Source organism: Triticum urartu, chromosome 7 (genome assembly GCF_003073215.2).
Source record: "Triticum urartu cultivar G1812 chromosome 7, Tu2.1, whole genome shotgun sequence".
Lineage (NCBI taxonomy): Eukaryota > Viridiplantae > Streptophyta > Magnoliopsida > Poales > Poaceae > Triticum > Triticum urartu.
The window spans coordinates 125,740,900-125,759,869 of record NC_053028.1 but is presented as its reverse complement, the minus strand read 5'-3'; the positions used below and the strand labels follow the sequence as shown (position 1 = coordinate 125,759,869).

The 18,970-nt window shown below is 47.8% G+C and overlaps 2 protein-coding genes across 2 annotated transcripts; both read right to left on the bottom strand.

Moving 5' to 3' along the window:
* Nucleotides 1-208: 208 nt before the first annotated feature.
* LOC125518534 (UDP-glycosyltransferase 73D1-like) lies at nucleotides 209-1,764 on the bottom strand. The gene has a single exon (XM_048683350.1). The coding sequence runs from the start codon at nucleotides 1,742-1,744 to the stop codon at nucleotides 209-211; it is 1,536 nt and encodes a 511-aa protein (XP_048539307.1). The 5' UTR covers nucleotides 1,745-1,764.
* Nucleotides 1,765-14,013: 12,249 nt separating this feature from the next.
* LOC125525583 (triacylglycerol lipase OBL1-like) lies at nucleotides 14,014-17,050 on the bottom strand. The gene is made up of 3 exons (XM_048690591.1): nucleotides 16,630-17,050; nucleotides 15,129-15,356; nucleotides 14,014-15,029 (listed from the first exon to the last, which is right to left on the bottom strand). Exons 1-3 carry the CDS (start codon nucleotides 16,943-16,945, stop codon nucleotides 14,146-14,148), a joined length of 1,428 nt encoding a protein of 475 aa, XP_048546548.1. The 5' UTR covers nucleotides 16,946-17,050; the 3' UTR covers nucleotides 14,014-14,145.
* Nucleotides 17,051-18,970: the final 1,920 nt, after the last annotated feature.

Sequence of the window (18,970 nt, the reverse complement as noted above, 5' to 3'; positions counted from 1 at the left end):
TGTAAGCTGCTTCGGCAATGCCGTGTATCTCCTGTTTGTTTTTCTTTTCTATTCCTACTTGGTTGTAATGGCGGCCTTGTGTAATTCTTAGCTGGTTGATGGCTTTGTTAATTTAAAACCTGGTCTTTCTTGAGCCTTGTTCTTTAAAAAAAGAAACTGAACACTCGGCGCTCTATGGCGCAGTGCTATAGGACTGACGAAATTCATCTTATGCGTCCTTCTGCACGGCCGTGCAACCTCCCACGTCCACCTCAAAATGCTTGATCAGATCCAGCAGGTTGCCAAGCGATGACCCACCCTTCTGCACGGCCGTCCTTGCCTTTTCCGAGAGCGCCAGCGCCTTCCTCCTCCTCTCCACTCCCTCACCTCCACCGTCCATGATGCTCCTGACGGCGGCCTCCACCACCTCTCTCCCCACCACGATCTCCTTCTTCGACACCCACATCAACGGCTCCTTGATCCCGACGCTCACACCAATTCCGAGCACCTCCACGGCCAGCTTCTCGTTCAAGAACTGGTCCGAGAAGTGCGGCCATGTCACGACCGGCAGCCCGGCCGCGATCGCCTCCATCGTCGAGTTCCACCCGCAGTGCGTCACGAAGCCGCCCACGGCGGCGTGGTTTAGGATAAGCACCTGCGGCGACCACCCTCTGACCAGCATCCCGCGACCGGCGACGCGCTCCTCGAGGTCCTGCAGGAACTCGCGCACATCCTCGCCGTACTGGGCGGGGTTCTTCAGAACCCAGACGAACGGGTGCCCCGATCCCTCGAGCCCGAGCCCAAGCTCGATGACCTGCTTCGGGTCAGCGTGCACGATGCTCCCGAAGCTGACGTACAAGACGGTATCGGGCTCCTTGCCTTCAAGCCACCGGAGACACTCGTCGGCGTCAATGGCTGTGGTGGTGTTCCCTCTCTTTGCGAGCGTCGCGGCGTGCTGATGGTACAGCGACACCGGCCCGATGGTCCACACCTTCATCTTCCTGGCGGCCGCGTACCCAGCGACGTACTCGGGCTCCATCTCAAGGAAAGAGTTCACGACGGCGCCATCGGCCTCGCCTTGCGCCTGCTCGATTTCGTCAGCTAGCTTCTCGAACCCGGGCGCCCGAAAGAAGCCGGGGGCTTGCGCCCTGGTCACCTCGATTCTCTTCTCCACGCCCGGCACGACCACCGGCTCGTTGTCGTCGGCCACGCCGTCGTAGGAGTTGTACCTCTCGACGTTGTGCTGGCACAGGAGGGAGAAGGCGCACATGCTGAAGAAGTTGAGGCGCGGGACATTGAGATTGGCCGCGACCTGCACGGTCCACGGGTGGCAGAAGTCGGAGACGATGCACGTCGGGTACGGCGGGTGCGCGCGGAGGTGGCGCTCGAGCGGCTCCGCGAGGAGCGCGAGGGCGCGGAAGTAGTTGGGTGCGAGGCCAGGCGGGATCTTGTCGACGTCGTCGGCTCCCTCGGGCAGGCCCTCGGCGGCGCAGTCGAGCGGGAGCTCCACGAGCCGGATGGGCAGGCCGGACCGCCGCGCGAGGTCGACGGTCGGGCGGATGCGCGCGGCGTTGGACGGCGTGACGACGACGCTGGCGAGCGCGCCGTGGGTGGCCAGCAGCAGCGCGGTGTCCACCGCCGGGATCACGTGGCCCTGGTACATGAGCGGGACGAGCACGAAGTGCGCCTTAACAGCGCTCCCGACGTCGTCAGCGCCGGCCCCGGTGGCGTTTCCCCGGCCGTTTGGTGCTCCCTGGCAAGCCATCCCCTGCTTCCCGTACTGTAAGAGAGATGGTTCGATACTGATGCGTTTGGGGATGTCTGTTAGCCCCATGTCTTAAAAGAAGGCCGAGTTTTGAATGCGACGAACGCCTGCAGCCATCCTGGCCGGCGCCGGCATGGTCGAGACGGCGAGGTGACGAGATTGACGAGGTCACTACAAGATTTTCAGTTATACCACTATAGTGTTTGTCCGTTATTATGTTGATGATGATGACGGAGGCGTGAGCATGAGGGCGACGAATGTTTGCTTGTCGAGGCTTGGCTAGCACCGATGGTACCGAGGACACGCGAGCGACGGCAAATTTGTCACCAGTACGTTGGAGCAACTCCAGCACGTCTCCTAGAACTCCCTCATGCCTCCGAAAGAAAACTAACGATATTAGGCACATGACCACTGCAGCAAATCCTCTAACCCATAGCCTATGTCTATTTATTTATTTTTGAAACTTCTCTCTCTGTTTTCTAAGTCGATCTGTTAACCAAACCGTCGATCAAAGAAGAAATAACTACGACTCGGTTAGACGGCGGCAAGAAATCACAAAAGAAATGGAAACTGCGCTAGAACAAGAGGAGATCCGGTTCATGCAGAGGAGCACTAGTAATTGGCTCAAGCATGGTGATAGGAATACAATGTTCTTCCAGAATTTGGCTCGGGCGCGGAAGAAGAAAAATTGCGTTCTCAAGTTGAAGGACAATGCAGGAGTATGGAGGGAAACTAATGAAGACTTGAAGGAGTTAATCTCATCGTACTTCTCCGGCCTGTTCACTTCTGAGGTGTTGGGTACGGATGTTAATTTGCTTCATCGGGTTAAGCCTAGAGTAACAGCCGTGATGAATGAGTCTTTGTTGAAGCCATACACAATGGAGGAAATTTAAAAAGCCATGTTCAATATTGGTGATTATAAAGCTCCTGGTACACATGGTCTTCACGAGGTGTTCTACAAAAAATGTTGGGATGTGGTGGGTAATCAAATCACCGATGAGGTGTTGACAGCCCTAAATTCAAGGGTGATCCCTGAGGGATGGAATGATACAGCTATAATTCTAATCCCGAAGGTGGACGGACCGGAAAACATTACTCTGTTCTGGCCGATTAGTCTTTATAACATGGTTTACAAGGTAATTGCTAAAGTTCTTTCTAATAGATTAAAAGGATTACTCCCTGATATTATATCCATGACCCAGAGCGCTTTTGTGTCGGGGAGGCTAATCACTGACAATGTGTTGGTGGCTTATGAGCGTTTCCATGCAATCAAGCATCGTCGTCAAGGCAATAATGGGTTATGCGCTGTAAAGTTTGATATGCACAAGGCTTATGACCGAGTGGATTGTGGTTTCCTTCGTGATATGATGCTCAAGCTTGGTTTTGATGATTCCTGGGTACAGATGATTATGGCATGTGTAACCAGTGTAAATTACTGGGTATGGTTTAATTCTGAGGAAACAGATATTTACTCCAACAAGGGGTCTACGACAGGGCGACCCCTTGTCCCCTTATCTATTTTTGATATGTGTTGAAGGACTCTCCAGTCCGTTAGCGCATGAGGAGGAGATCGGTGGTATCCAAGGGATTAGAGTGTGTCGGGGGGCACCATCAGTTTCACACCTACTTCTTGCTGATGGTTCTCTAATCTTGATGAGAGCGGATGCGTCAAACGCCACGTCCAGAATGAACTTGACATGTATTGTGCGAGTTCTGGCCAGTTGGTTAGTGATGCAAAATCCAGTATTTTTTTCAATCCAAATACTACTGTCAAGGTTAGGGAAGAAGTTTGTACACAACTAAATATTGTGGTTGAGGCAATGACGGATAAGTATCTTGGATTACCCTCTCATGCGGGGATTGAGCGTAGTGATTGTTTCCAACATTGGTTGATAGAGTCTGGGCTCTAATTGATGGGTGGAATGCGAGGATGCTCTCTGCGGGAGGGAAGGAACTTTTGTCAAAATCTGTTGCGCAGTCCATTCCAGTTTATGCTATGTCAGTTTTCAGTTTGCCAAAGAACATCTGCAAGAGTATATGTGATGCAATTGCTAAGTATTGGTGGGGAGGTTCACAGAACCAAAAGAAATTCCATTGGAAAGCATGGTGGAAGATGTGTATTTCTAAGAAAGAAGGAGGAATGGGTTTCCGAGATTTACACTGTTTTAATCAAGCAATGTTGGCTAAGTAGTCTTGGAGACTACTAAGTGAACCAGAGTCTTTGTGTGCTCGGGTACTTCGTGCGAAATATTATCCGGATGGGGACCCTTTCAATGCGGTTCTTAAAATAGATGCCTCGTTCATATTGCGTAGTATCATGTCCGGATTAAAGACCCTAAAAAGAGGTGCTATTTGGAGACCAGGCAATGGGGCAAGTATTAATATTTGGTCTGATCTTTGGATCCCTACCACCCATGATAGGCGTGCGATGACACCACGTGGGCATTGCCTTCTTGAAACGGTACAAGATCTTATTGATCCACATACGGGAGAGTGGGATGTACAATTGGTACGTGACAATTTTTGGCCAATTGACGTTACAAGGATTATGCAAATTCCGCTTCCATCCCAAGAGCAACCAGATTTCATAGCATGGCAATTATGCAAGTCTGGGAGATTTACCGTCCGTTCGGCTTATCGTGCGGAATGGAAAGCGGAGTATCGGACTAGAGCGGGTATTGATACTAGTGTGGGAAGAAGTATGTCACATCCGGTATGGAAATCACTTTGGGATTTGAGTATCCCCCCCCCCCCCCCCCCCCCCCCAAAGTACATATTTTTATTTGAAGAGCTCTACACGGAATTGTGCCTTGTTATTGTAATTTAGCGAACAGACAAATTAAAACTCCAGTGACTTGTCCGGTGTGCAAGGTAGATCCTGAAGACCTTAAGCACATGTTATTTATGTGTTGCAGAGCTGGAGAGGTATCGGAGGAACTAGGCCTAGGCGCAAATGTGGCCGCAATTGCTGAGCAGCATAGGTCCGGTTCATTGATACTTGATGAGATAATATGCTCCAATTTACCTGGTGGTGCCTGTTCCAGGGAGAAAATGCAGTGGAATTGGCTATGGTTGTGTGTTGGTATATTTGATAGGAACGACGTCAAGTGTCCCATGATAAAGAGATTGGTACGCCAACATGATCGTCTCTACAAATTAGGGGTATCGTTGCTAACTGGGTAGCAGAAAAGAAGCTAGTTCCTTCACGACAGACTAGATGGTCTAGACCAGTATCAGGCTATATAAAGCTTAATGTTGATGCTTCATATCATGTTGACTCGGGTGCAGGGGCAAGTGGAGCTATTTTCCGAGATTCGAAAGGAGGTTTTGTTGCAGCGGTCATGGAATATAAACCGAATGCAATGGACGCTCCAACTATGGAGGCGTCTGCGTTATTATTGGGACTACATACGGCTTGCTGATGAGATGGGCATTTTTTTCTTTGTCCATTGAGTGATTCTAAGGAGATTGTTCAAGCTATCCAAAATCCGGATCACTACCGGGCATCAGGTGCGGTAATTACTGACGATTGTCGAAGGTTGATGTGTTCTTTTGGCAAGACGACAATAAATCATTATGTGCATGGTGTAAACGAGTGTGCTCATATTATTGCTCGTTTTAGTTTCTTGGGCCAGGAGTTAAGGGTGTGGCTTGATAAACCTCCTGATTTCTTGATTCCGCTTATTGTAAAGGATATGATTATGAATTAAATAAAGTCCCCGAAGTTCAAAAAAACTAATTGATAATCTCTCTTCGTTCTCCTACTTTTTTTTGTTGAGGGGCTCTTCGTTCTTCTACGTTCCGGCAATTATTTGTTTGTGGGTTTGTCCTTTTCTCCCTGGCACGTGAACTAGCCGGTGAGTTTTATGTGTGGGCTTTTTTCAACACAGTACAGATGCAAGCGCTCATATACACGCACATACACTCATTCCTATGAATACACACCCATACACCCTATCCCTATAAGCATCTTCGAAAGACTGAGCCGGCATATCATCTTGAAATTTACGAAGTCATCGTAGGCATCTCGTTGTCGACGGGAACGTCTCCTCCCACTAAATGCGCATCGCCGAAAATCCTGAAATAAATTCAAAAATAAATGCGAGCACCAGGACTTGAACCCTGGTGGGCTGGAGATACCACAGTTCCTCTAACCATCCAACCACAGGTTGGTTCGCCATGCTGCTTCTATTTAGCACGTAGGAGGCCAAGGGATAGCGATATAACGCGTAATGTGAGCGCTGCTTTCAACTGGGCCGGCCAATTTGATCATGTATTTAAAAATGTTAATCAAGCATTTAAATTTTTTTTAAAAAGTACTTTAAAAATGTTAATCAAGCATTTGGATAATGTTAAATATGTATTGAAAAAATGTTGAGCATGTTTATTAAAATGATCGAACAATTTGATCATGTATATAAAAATATTAATCAAGCAGTTGAAAAAAAGTTGAACAACTATTTAAAAAATGTTAATCAAACATTTGGAAAGATGTTAAAGGTGAATAGAAAATATGGTGAACATATATTAAAAAAATGATGAACTTTTTATATCATTTATATAAAAATGTCAATCAAACATTTGAAAAAAATGTTGAACAAGTAACTGAAAAATGTTAATCAAGCATTTGAAAAATGTTACATGTGTATTGGAAAAATGTTGACCATGTATTCAAAAATGATAAATTTGTATTTGAAAAAAATTTAAATGTGTATAGAAAAAATGTTGACCGTGTGTTTAAAAGAATTTTTAATTTGTATATAAATGGCTATAGAAAAATTGTTAACCATTTATCAAAAAATCTTAAACTTTTATTTAGAAAATATTAATAAAGAATTTTGAAAATTATATGTGTATAGAAAAATGTTGACCATGTGTTCAAAAAATGTTACTAAGATATTTGAAAAATGTTAATCAAGAATTAAAAAAATTAAATGTGTGTTAAAATAATGTATTAGATATATACCATACATGTGTATTGAAAACCAGTTAAACCCAAGAGAAAAGAAGAAAAACAAGAAAGAGTCAAACTAAACCGAAGTAAAACAAAGAAAGACGAAAAAAACTACTATTAAAACCGGGAAAGTAATAAAGGAAAACTGAAGAAAAAGAAAGAAAATATAAAACTAAAAAATGGACAAAGAAATAAACAAGAACCAGTGAAAAACAAAGGAAAACAAAAAACAAAAAACCTAAAAAAACAATGGAAAACCGGCTCTCTTCCATATAAGTAGGCCGCACCCTAGTATTCAACACTAGCCCGGCGCTTACCCAATTGCTAGCTTCGCTAAACGTAATCCAGGGGACATGGGATCTCCCTTTTTCTTCTCGAGCTCAACTTTCAACTGGGTCGGCCCATTTCCAGTTTTACTCCCACCGTTTTTTCCTTCTTCTTTTTCTTGGTTTTTTCTGTTTTCCATTTTAGAATCTGTGAATTTTTATACTGATTACATGGATGTGGTTAAGATGATCATGTGCACGGATGAGGCCAGATCGACGCGTACGGTGATGGTGAAAGAAAGAAAATTCACTCCTTCGGGAGGGTAGAGAATTATTAGTCAAGCAATTCAGTTAGTCATTATTTACTTTGACAGAATTGAGAAATGCACTGCGGTGTGGCTCCGTTCAAGACCCGATGAGATTTCTGATCTTTGTATGGCAGACTTGACGGCCACTTGATTAATAAATTGTGTTTCTCCTAGGAAAAAACGCCCTTAATTATGATACACCTGGCCAGGCGCGATTGAACCATGATTGAGTTCCTTTTCTTGGTTGAAAAATAAATAAATAAATCCACTGGCCTATAAAATCAGCTAACACTTATGGTGGCAGTGGCACGAAGAATGCAAGAATCATGGAAACGCTCGAACACAATCAAACATCAACAATGGTTGACATGTGACCCATTTCCATGGATCTCACGCTCGCACTGCGGCTAGACAAACAAAGTTGGATTGGCCGGACCCCCGCATCAGTCCCCGTCTTCACGGTAGGATTTGAATCCTAGTTACAGGAAGTATGACCGGCCGGACCCCCGGATATAGTCCGGCACACCTTTTTCCTGATACAGGGTAAACGGAAAGGTTCCAGTTGGATGTGACTGCTAAGGAGCATACTTGCAAATTCATACCTCTTTGATGAAGGCTCGGCCGTATCTTCGTTTGCCTTCCTCTTAGAAGGCTTGCCTGGTAGGGGGGACGCTCTCTTCGGAGACGCTCCCGGGGTAGCATGGCGCGCCGAGCGCTTCCCCTTCTAAGCACAGGACAGTGCGGTGGGTAAGGAGGAATGAGAAAACTCTTTTGGATAAGGTGTCTTCGGATTACTTACACATGAAGCAGGGAGGAGGTCGGGGTAATCGGCGATAATGGGTACATATGTATCGTCGTAGCTCATCTGATAGAATATTCCATCCTCAAGCTCCACGAATATGTCCGGATCTTCCTCATATCCGGGGTCAAGATCCCGGTTGCGATTCTCCGGCTGAGGGGCAAAGTCATGGATCCCCTCGACAACCTTTCACCATTCATGTTATGAGCAGATAAGATGCTACCTGTCAAGAATGATTCAAGTACAAGAATGGAGGATTATACATGGAAAATCCGTCTCGATATTGGAGACGGGTGAACTCCTTCTTCTCCCCTTTATACAGCTCGGCCAGAATTTTGGCCAGGGCGGCGGGGGTCTTCGGGCCTTTCCGACCATAGCGTGAGGCGTCGTCTTCCCCGTTGTAATGCCACATGGGCAGCCCTCTGTATTGGAGTGGCTGGAACCCCCGCGTTATAGAGATCGCCATTACCTCGGTTATTGACAATCCGGACTGAGCAAGCGCCTTAATCTTGCCCAGTAGCAGGATGACCTCCGCACTATCCTCTTCCTCGAGGCTCCGAGGACGCCAGCTATGGCGTTTCTTCAGCGGAGCATTTGAAAACTCGGGGAGGCCCATGCGGACGGGGTTGGGTAGAGCGACATCGTCGATGTAGAACCATTCAGAAGGCCACTCTTCGGGAGCTTTCTTCGGCGTGTCGGACAGGTATCCGGTCCCGGCGATGCGCCACACTTCGGCTCCTCCCACTTCAAAAATTGACTCACCTTGATTGCGAGGGACGAGGCAGAACAATCTTCTCCACAAATCGAACTGGGCCTCGCAACCGAGGAATAGTTCGCATAAGGCGACATAACCCGCAATGTGCAGGACGGGGGCCGGGGTAAAATTATGCAACTGGAGGCCATAGTACACCAGAAGCCCTTGGAGGAATGGGTGAATTGGAAATCCCACGTGCCTCAGCAGATAGGGGATGAAGCACACTCGTTCTCCCACAGACGGATTGGGGAAATCCTCCGCCTGGGTTTTGCCATTGAAGGAGGCCAATCCTGCTCAAACAGGGACCAGATCTGCAGGAGGGACAAATCCTTGCGTTTGCAGCTTCACCAATTGGCTGTGAGGCACGGAGCACCTCTCCCACTCGCCTCTCTCTAGGTTGGAACGGGAAGAGGAGTGGGAATATTGGCCATGTTGGAATGGTTTCGCCTGGCAGTATCTGAGGATTTTCTCCGCGTGATGCCGAAGGGATCTGAGATCCAATCTCTTTAAATAGACACTCTTTCTTGCAGGGCTAGGGTGTTATTTGCGAAAAATACCCTGACCGTCCACATTCGCCCGACACGGGGAGGACGAAGTCATAAATGCACAGAAGCTGAGGGGTACGACATTGAATTGAAAGCCGAACACATTACCTGGAAGACGTCGGAGGAGGAACCCGCCTTGCAATGCCGAAGACAGTCTGCGTGCCTAACACCTCGTCATTGAAGCCTGGTTCAGGGGCTACTGAGGGAGTCCTGGACTAAGGGGTCCTCGGGCGTCCAGCCTGTTAGCCATGGGCCGGACTGATGGGCTGTGAAGATACGAAGATCGAAGACTGCACCCGTGTCCGGATGGGACTCTCCTTGGCGTGGATGGCAAGCTTGGTGACCGGATATGTAGATTCCCTTCTTTGTAACCGACCTTGTGTAACCCTAGATCCTCCCGGTGTCTATATAAACCGGAGGACTTGGTCTGGATAGGAGAGATTCATTATCATAGCCATACAAGCTAGACCTCTAGGGTTTAGCCATTACGATCTCGAGGTAGATCAACTCTTGTAATACTCATATTCATCAATATCAATCAAGTAGGACGTAGGGTATTACCTCCATAGAGAGGGCCCGAACCTTGGTAAACACCGTGTCCCTTGTCTCCTGTTACCATCAACCTTAGACGCACAGTTCGGGACCCCCTACCCGAGATCCGCCGGTTTTTTCACCGACACTAGTGCCCACAAAAATCTTCTATCTGTTCATAGAATTGCCATTGACAACCATGTTTTCCTCGAGTTTCATCCTTATTTCTTTTTTACCAAGGATCAGACAACGAAGAAATTCTCTATCGACGTAGATGTGTTCGAGGGCTCTACCCGTTGATTTCGGAGTTTAGAAGATTCAAGAAACAAGCTTGTGGTGCTATCAAGCTTTCGTCCACGCGATGGCACGATCGTTTAGGACATGCCTCTTTTTCTTTGGTTGAAAAGTTACATAGGAAAAATAAGCTCCCGTTTGTTGGTGAGCGCAATATTGAAACTATTTGTGATCCATGTCAGTGTGCTAAAAGTCATCAATTACCATATCCCATATCTACTAGTATCTCCACTAAGCCTTTGCAATTGATCTTTTCTGATGTGTGGGGCCCTGCTCCATCCTCTGTTGGCAGACACACATACTATGTGAGTTTCATCGATGACTATAACAAATTTTCATGGATCTATCTTCTTAAGAAAAGGTCCGATGTGTTTCAAGTTTTTAAAAACTTTCAAGCACTCGTTGAAAGGAAGTTTGACAGCAAGATTATAGTTGTCCAATCTGATTGGGGGGGATACGAGAAACTCAATTCCTTCTTCCAAAACATAGGCATATCTCACCATGTATCATGCCCACACGCTCCAACAAAATGGGTCGGCTGAACGCAAGCATAAGCACATCGTTGAGGTCGGTCTGGCCCTTCTAGCACCGGCTTCTATGCCTCTCAAGTTTTGGGACGAGGCGTTTTTCATGGCTTTACACATCATCAACATGTTACCTAGTCGTGTCATCAATAACGTAACACCTATGGAACGTCTCCTCCATGTCAAACCATACTACACATCTCTCCGTGTCTTTGGCTGTGTTTGTTGGCCAAATCTCCATCCTTACAATAATCGTAAACTCATGTTTAGATCAAAGCAATGTTCTTTTCTTGGCTATAGTTCTCAACACAAAGGTGTCAAGTGCATTGACATCTCCACCGGCCGGGTCTACATCTCATGCGATGTCGTTTTTGATGAGACCAAGTTTCCTTTCGCAGATCTACATCCTAATGTCGGTGCTCTCCTACGCAAGGAAATCTTACTTTTACCTTCTCATCTCTCTGGCTATGATCAAGGGGGCATTACTAATTGTGATGATCATATGTTGACTAACCCTACTAATAGCCTTCATGACCCTTGTGATGATGCAGAAAACAACAGTGAAAAAATTGCAGAAAATGGTGAAGAAAATAGTGCGGCAGACTCATATTTTATGTGCCCCGGCCTGGGGAGCAAATCCCCCTCGGGATCGGGCCTGGAGCTGCTGTGTAGCGAATTGGCTTCAGGATCAGCGCCCTGCAGCGAATCTGCCCCGACAGGCGCAGGCGGGCGTGCGGCTGTGACAGCGGCAGGTGGGCGCGCAGAGTCACCCGCGCCAGCCACGCGGCAGACCCTGGCGGGCCGCGGCGCCTCTCTTCGTGCGCGCCAATCGCCGCCTAGCATTTGGCAAGTCGGCGCTGGCCCGGGCCGCACGCAGCTTGAGGCCCAACCGCTCGTGTACAAGCGGCGGACGGTGACTCGTCCGACAGGAGCGGGGAAAGATCCTGTCGATGCAGGGCCCAGGCAATCACGAGGCAATGATGACGCCTCTCGGCCCAGATCCTCTATGGCTGATTGGTCACGAGCACCGCAGCCGGCAACCGCAGAAGATCCGGACCCGACATCCACTGGTGACAACGCCGGTTCTAGAGCTGCTCATGGATTCTCCTCAGGATCCGGGGAGGATCAGTTTGATCCAGGCGTGGGATCCTCTGCGCCGAATCTCTCTATGGCGCCTCCTGCTGTTACTCCACGTCGCACACGACTACATCAAGGGGTAACTAAACCTATTGATTATAAACATATTATAAAATATGGGATGATATGCTCGATAGGTGAACCAGGAAAACCCAACACTCTCGAAGAGGCTCTTGGTGATGAAAATTGGAGAAAGGCAATGCATGATGAAATTGTGGCACTCAAGAAAAGCAGAACATGGCACCTGGTTCCTCCACGACAAGGTAAAAATCTTATTGACTGTAAGTGGGTCTTCAGGATAAAAAGGAAAGTTGATGGAACTATTGATCGTTACAAAGCTAGATTAGTTGCCAAGGGTTTTAAACAAAGGTATGGTATTGACTATGAGGACACGTTTAGTCCAGTCGTGAAAGCTGCTACCATACGTCTTGTTTTGTCCATTGTTGTGTCTAGGGGATGGAGTCTACGACAGCTAGACGTTCAGAACACGTTCCTCCATGGTGTTCTGGAAGAAGAGGTTTACATGAAACAACCTCTTGGGTTTGTGAATGCACATGCACCACTTCATGTGTGCAAACTTGACAAGACCCTGTATGGACTGAAACAGGCCCCAAGAGCATGGTATTCTCGCCTCAGTAAAAAAATGCAAGCACTTGGTTTTGTTCCTTCGAAGTCTGACACTTCATTGTTCATCTATAACAAGTCAAGTATATCCATATTTGTGCTCATTTATGTTGACGATATAATTGTGACAAGTTCATCTGATGAAGCAATAACAGCACTGTTGAAGGATTTAAGTGCAGAATTTGCTCTCAAGGATCTAGGAGATCTACACTATTTCCTTGGTATTGAGGTCAAGCAACACAAAGAAGGTCTTCACCTCTCTCAAGAAAAGTATGGAACAGACTTGGTAAAGAAGGCTGGTTTGCAAAGTTGTAAGGCTGCACCCACTCCTTTATCTAGCACAGAAAAATTATCTCTTGCCGAAGGAGAGCTTTTGGATCCAGAAAACAGTACAAAATACAGAAGTCTGGTAGGTGCTCTTCAGTACTTAACACTGACCAGACCAGATATTTCTTTTGCTGTTAATAAAGTATGTCAGTTTCTACATGCACCTACTACAGTTCACTTGACTACTGCAAAACACATAGTAAGATATGTGAAGAACACATTGAGTATTGGCCTAAATTTCAGCAAGTCATCCTCTACACTTATTAGTGTGCCTTCTCTGACTCAGACTGGGCAGGATGTCTAGATGACAGACGCTCAACTGGTGGTTTTGCAGTATTTTTTGACCTAATTTAATATCTTGGAGTGCAAGGAAAACAAGCCAGTGTCTCCAGGTCCAGCACAAAAGCAGAGTACAAAGCATTGGCAAATGCAACAACAGAAATCATATGGGTGCAGTCAATTTTGAAGGAACTAGGTATGAAAAGCACTAGAGCTCCATGTCTATGCATGGTGTGATAATCTAGGTGCTACCTACCTATCAGCAAATCCAGTCTTTCATGCTAGAACTAAACACATTGAAATAGATTTTCACTTTGTCCGAGAAAGGGTTGCAAATAAACTCTGAGATATTCGGTTTTATTCATTCTCAAGACCAAGTTGCGGATGGTTTCACTAAAGCTCTACCCACAAGAAGTTTTGAAGACTTCAAACATAATCTCAACTTGATGAAGTTGTGATTAAGGGAGGGTGTTAAACATGATATTGTTGTGGCGTGTACTACAAGAGGATGCGTGTATGAGAAGGAGAATCATCAACCGGAGTAGTTAATTAAGCTAGGATACTTTGTAATCTTTATCTTTCTTATCCTAGTATTCTTTCTCTCCAAGATGTATCTCAACCGACTTATACGCATATCCAGGGCTCGCTACCCAGCTATTTAACACGCAACACGTCCGGCCAGGAAGGCAAGATGTTTACCGCAAGTCGCACAGGGTGTGGACTCGTTTAAAGCCTGCTGTGCAGTCCTGTTTTACAAATGATTTGCGGGACAGAAAGAGCTGGGGACACGGGACAGGGGACACTTGTGTTCCTTTAGTTGGCTGAAATTTTTGGATAAAAGCGAATTGGATTTTATCCGGATGTAGAATAGACAGTCCCTAAATAAATCCACTGGCCTATAAAATCAGCTAACACTTACGGTGGCAGTGGCAGGAAGAATGCAAGAATCATGGAAACGCTCGAACGCAGATCAAACATCAAGCAAAGTTGGATCTCATGCTAGACAAGCAAAGTTGGATTGGATGCCAGCTCAAAAAGAAAAGTTGGAGTAGTAACCAATTAATGGTCACGGAGAAGCAGGTCGAGCGACGCGGCCCCGAGCCTGGTGGCGTTCACATAGTCCTGCGGCGCGTGAGCCGGCAGGCCGGGGATGACCAGGCCGACCGCCCGGGCGATCCTCATTGTCCACCCCTCCGTGTACTCCGCCCCGTCTACGACGTGCCCGATGATAAGCCCCCGGACGAGCTCCCACGCCGCGTTCACGTACTTGGACACCACGAACGCGAGCGAGAAGTAGTTCTTGTTGGGCTCCTCCTCCATGGCCTGCGCCCTGTAGTAGCTGTCGAAGTAGATGCACCGGCCGAAGTGCTTGAACATGCCGTCGTATGGCACCCTCGGCACAATGTCGTTGGAGTAGACGAACCGGAAGTACCTCCCCCTGGCCGCCGTCGTGTCGAGGTGCCGCTCCACGAACTCCCCGAGCTGCGCGTCCCCCACGCGCGGCTGCCCGTACGTGTACACGCCGTGGAGCCTGGCCAGCAGGTCGCGCTCCCTGTGCAGGGCAAGGATGGCCGGGAACAGTACGGCGAGCGCGCCGCCCAGGCTGTGGCCGGTCACCGCGAACCGGGCGCGCGGGTTGGCCGCCAGGGACTTCTTCAGCGCGTCGCGGACGGCGTAGTAGGCAAACGGCCTCTCCTTGATTGCTTCGATCTTCTCTGGCCAGCCGATGGCATTCCTTTGCAGCCCGAGCGCCTTCATGAAGCCGCCGTGAACCTTGCCCGCCTCAGGGATGTCGTACCACGAGATGTCCACGTCTGTGCACCAATCCTCTGCGTCGAACGGCTGCGTGCCGCGGAACGCCACCACGACGAGGTCGGCGTCAGCCGGCTTGTCGGCGAACATGAAGGCCTGCGTCGTGTAATCGTCTTGATCCCCTCGGAATTCTACCAGGAGTTTGTTGCACGTTAGCCACACGTGTGTTGCCATACTACTGTTACTACATGCATGCATGCTTCATGTTTTCGCGTGCCCTGAAATCTTACCGTTGCAGCAGTTGAAGAACTCAAGGAATTTCATGTGCCAATGGTTTTCGACGACGTTCTTGATGACCAGCTCGTTCTCGTAGGCCAGTTTGGAGGCCATGATGCCCAGAGCAGCGAGGTAACTGCCATCCTCTGGCTTGATCTTCTTGTCCAGTTCGACTCTCGTGTCGATGAGTCCAATGAGCGATCGATAGTTGGGGGATTTTCTGTGCGGAATTCGTAATTCGCCTGCAACGTATGTACAGCACAGTTAGCTAGGAATTATCGGAACGCCATTGTTGTACTACTCCGAAGCAAAACAGCGACATACGTTTCGTGAGAACTCTTCAAACTTTCTATGATGTCGTTTGACTTTCAAAACCTAGGGGTGTTTCCACGTCACTCCAAATAAAAGGGAGGGGAACATTGCAGATTTTGCCGAATCATTTCACAGAGGAGAAGAAAAAGGGACGAGAATGCAAAACGTGCATGACCATATTTCGACAACGAGTAACGCTACATCGACGGAAGGTTACGGGCGTTTTACGGGGTGATACTGATTTGTCAAGTTGTGATTGGATTAAGGGGGGAGGGACGGCCCTACCCGTGTGAAAATCAGGGGGGCCGGAGAGATTATTAGGAAAGGGCCTGTAAAACTCCTGTAAGAGGCATGTACGTTTAGCATTTTTGTTCGGCAACCTTGCTCGTTCTCATTAGAATAACTGGCGCCTCCGACAGGAAAGCGGTCAAGCCAATGACAGTATGCAACTTATTTAGTTGCTTAGCGCATCACGACAACCACCTTAACAAGTTAACATGTTATTTAGCATATGAAACTGACATTGCCCTTATCTTGAGAGTTGTTATCGATTATAAGTTCTGACCAGAGTACAAGTGGATATATACATTGGATAAACTCATGTCTCTAATAATCCTGCCATGTAGACTATGATTAAACCGCAAAGGCTGCTATCCAAAGCATATTTTACGACCTCTGCAATAATGTGGCACGAATAATTAATCATCTACGCATTTACTTAATTAGCAAACCACTGTTTCCTAGCAAGAACAACCAAACGCGCGTGCTCATTTCCCATTTCTATTTGATATTGCGAGTGCTTAGTGCGTACTGATTGGACACCCACCCCGTGTACGTTAATAAAGATAAAGCGATTGTAGTTTCCGTTCATATGTTTTTGAAGGTATAGTTACATATAATCTGCACGAGTTTTTCCAAATTTTCTATTTTATTTCAACCTTCTCCCCCCTTTTCATATGTTTTCTGCCATTTTCGTGCAGCTACGGGAGCACTCTTTGTTTCGCCATGGAAGACTAATGTCCAACTTTGATATGCAAGGCAGTTTTAAATAAAACTACTCCAAAAAGATAAGATGGAAACCTCATGTGAAACTGCACGAACGTACTTAATTCTTTTAGTGACACATTTTAAAAGATTAGTTTCCGCAAAAACACAGAAATAGTAGATGATAGCACAACCTAATGTTAAAACTCGTTGGTTTACCTTGCATGGCGTTTCTGATAAGCTTGAGCACGCCGCCACCGTTGTCCGTGATGAGGTTCATCCAGTACTCGACAGCGCTCCCGAGCTTGCCCAAGGGCCACTTCACCCACAGCAGCAGCATCTGCGCCACGACGGAGAGGAAGATGATCCACCGGCACCACCGGTCTGGGACCTCCTTGCAGCCAGCGGCGCAGTTGACGGCGTCGCTCGTGCCGACGTCGCTGGAGCGCAGCAGCTGGAGGAGGCTGCGGACGCCGCCCTTGTCCGGCCGCAGCACCATGAAGTCGCCGGAGAATTCTTCCCGGCAGCCATCCATTTCCGGTCTGTCGGTCGATCGATGCAAACAGGAGCTAGCACGCCAATCAGCTTGACGATGAACAGCAGAACAAGAGCTATAGCTCGCCGGAGTATTGTATCAGCACGGCCGCACGAGATGCATATATATATAGGCCGGGGGCTGAGTAGAGGATAGAACCGCGTGCAAATGGCAGTGCTGAGGGTTCTAATTAATGAAATAAAGAACGGATTAGGTAGGGGGTGGGTGGAAGACTAGGTCACTAGGCGGTCAAGGTACCAACTGCGTGCATACTGGACTACTCTGTTAATTTAGGACCAGATCAAAGGCGGAGCCTTTCATCACGCGCGGTCGAACCCGTCTTCTTCGCACGTAAAGAAGGAACGGTTACATTGGTCGGTAAGAAAAAGCTTCGGTTACTCGCTAGTTCTGCGTACGGTTTTCGTGATTCTGCACAAAATTTCCCGTATGCATGACATACGGCATAGATTTAGAGGGAGAGGGATAGGAAGAAAGAGGGAGAGGGATGACGATGCAAGTCACCAATCTGAATCGTCCCCCGAGTTTTAGTGTTTTATATACAGAAATTTTATACCTCCCACGGTTTGTTTTTCAGAAAAAATATTCAATCTATTCATCAATAGTCATGGCAGTACAAAGAATATCAAAGGTAAAAAAAATTATATCTAACCACCTAAAGAACAACTACAAACCCGGAGCCAGCCAAAGGCACGCAGCCGTCATCGCTCATCCCTTATCGAAGCCGGGCAAACCATGTTGTATTAGATAGTCGGGAAGTCGGTGTGCTAAGGCAGCCCCATAGGACCAGCGCAATAGAATAACAAGGGTCACTGATGAAGAAGCGTAGAGGTAAAAAAAATTACATCTAACCACCTAACGACAACTACAAACCCCGGAGCCAGCCAAAGGCGCGCAGCCGTCATCGCCCATCCCTTATCGAAGCCGGACAAACCATGTTGTACTAGATAGTCGGGAAGTCAGCGTGCTAAGACAGCCCCATTGGACCAGCGCAACAGAATAACACACGTCGCTGATGAAGAAGCGTAGAGGTAAAAAAATTACATCTAACCACCTAACGACAACTACAAACCCCGGAGCCAGCCAAAGGCGCGCAGCCGTCATCGCCCATCCCTTATCGGAGACGGGCAAACCATGTTGTACTAGATAGTCGGGAAGTCAGCGTGCTAAGACAGCCCCATTGGACCAGCGCAACAGAATAACACATGTCGCTGATGAAGAAGCGTAGAGGTAAAAAAATACATCTAACCACCTAACGACAACTACAATCCCCGGAGCCAGCCAATGGCGCGCCGCCGTCATCGCCCATCCCTTATCGGAGCCGGGCAAACCATATTGTACTAGATAGTCTGGAAGTCGGCGTGCTAAGACAGCCCCATAGGACCAGCGCACCAGAATAATAAGCGACACTGGTGAAGAAGCGTAGATCAAAAGTAACCCACCTGTAGACAGGCGAAAGAAGACCGGTTCCAAGTAGATCCGCTGAAAACATACTCTAACTGAATCCTGTAAGATCTGCCGGAGACAAACCTCCACACGCCCTTCGACGACGCTGATAGGGGATAGACGAAGAGAACCTTACTTCCATCTTTAATGAGCCGCCACTGCCTCGCTTGTTGAGTAGGATACAAACCCTAAAGGGACAGGCACCAAAATAGGAGCAGGAGCTCTCCCGCTAGCGACGGCTAGAGTCCACCACACCTCTATCGCCTAAGGCCACGTGTGAGGAGGCAGACCTGCGAATGTGCTAGCAGAGGGCGAGGAATCCCTAACCGCCTTTGTCGCAAGAGGCATATGCGAAGGGGTACGTTCTGAGAGTATTTTTTTCTAGAGAAAGCTCACTGGCCCGTCCGATTCCACATATGAATCTTAAAATGGTGAAACATGGCAATCCCCGTGGGCCAAGTATCTTATTTGCTCTCATGCACCCACTCCCGGAAGGACACAAACGTTCTCTCCCATACACAGTCCACAGGGAACGACCCGTGTGTAGTCTGACTCTTATAT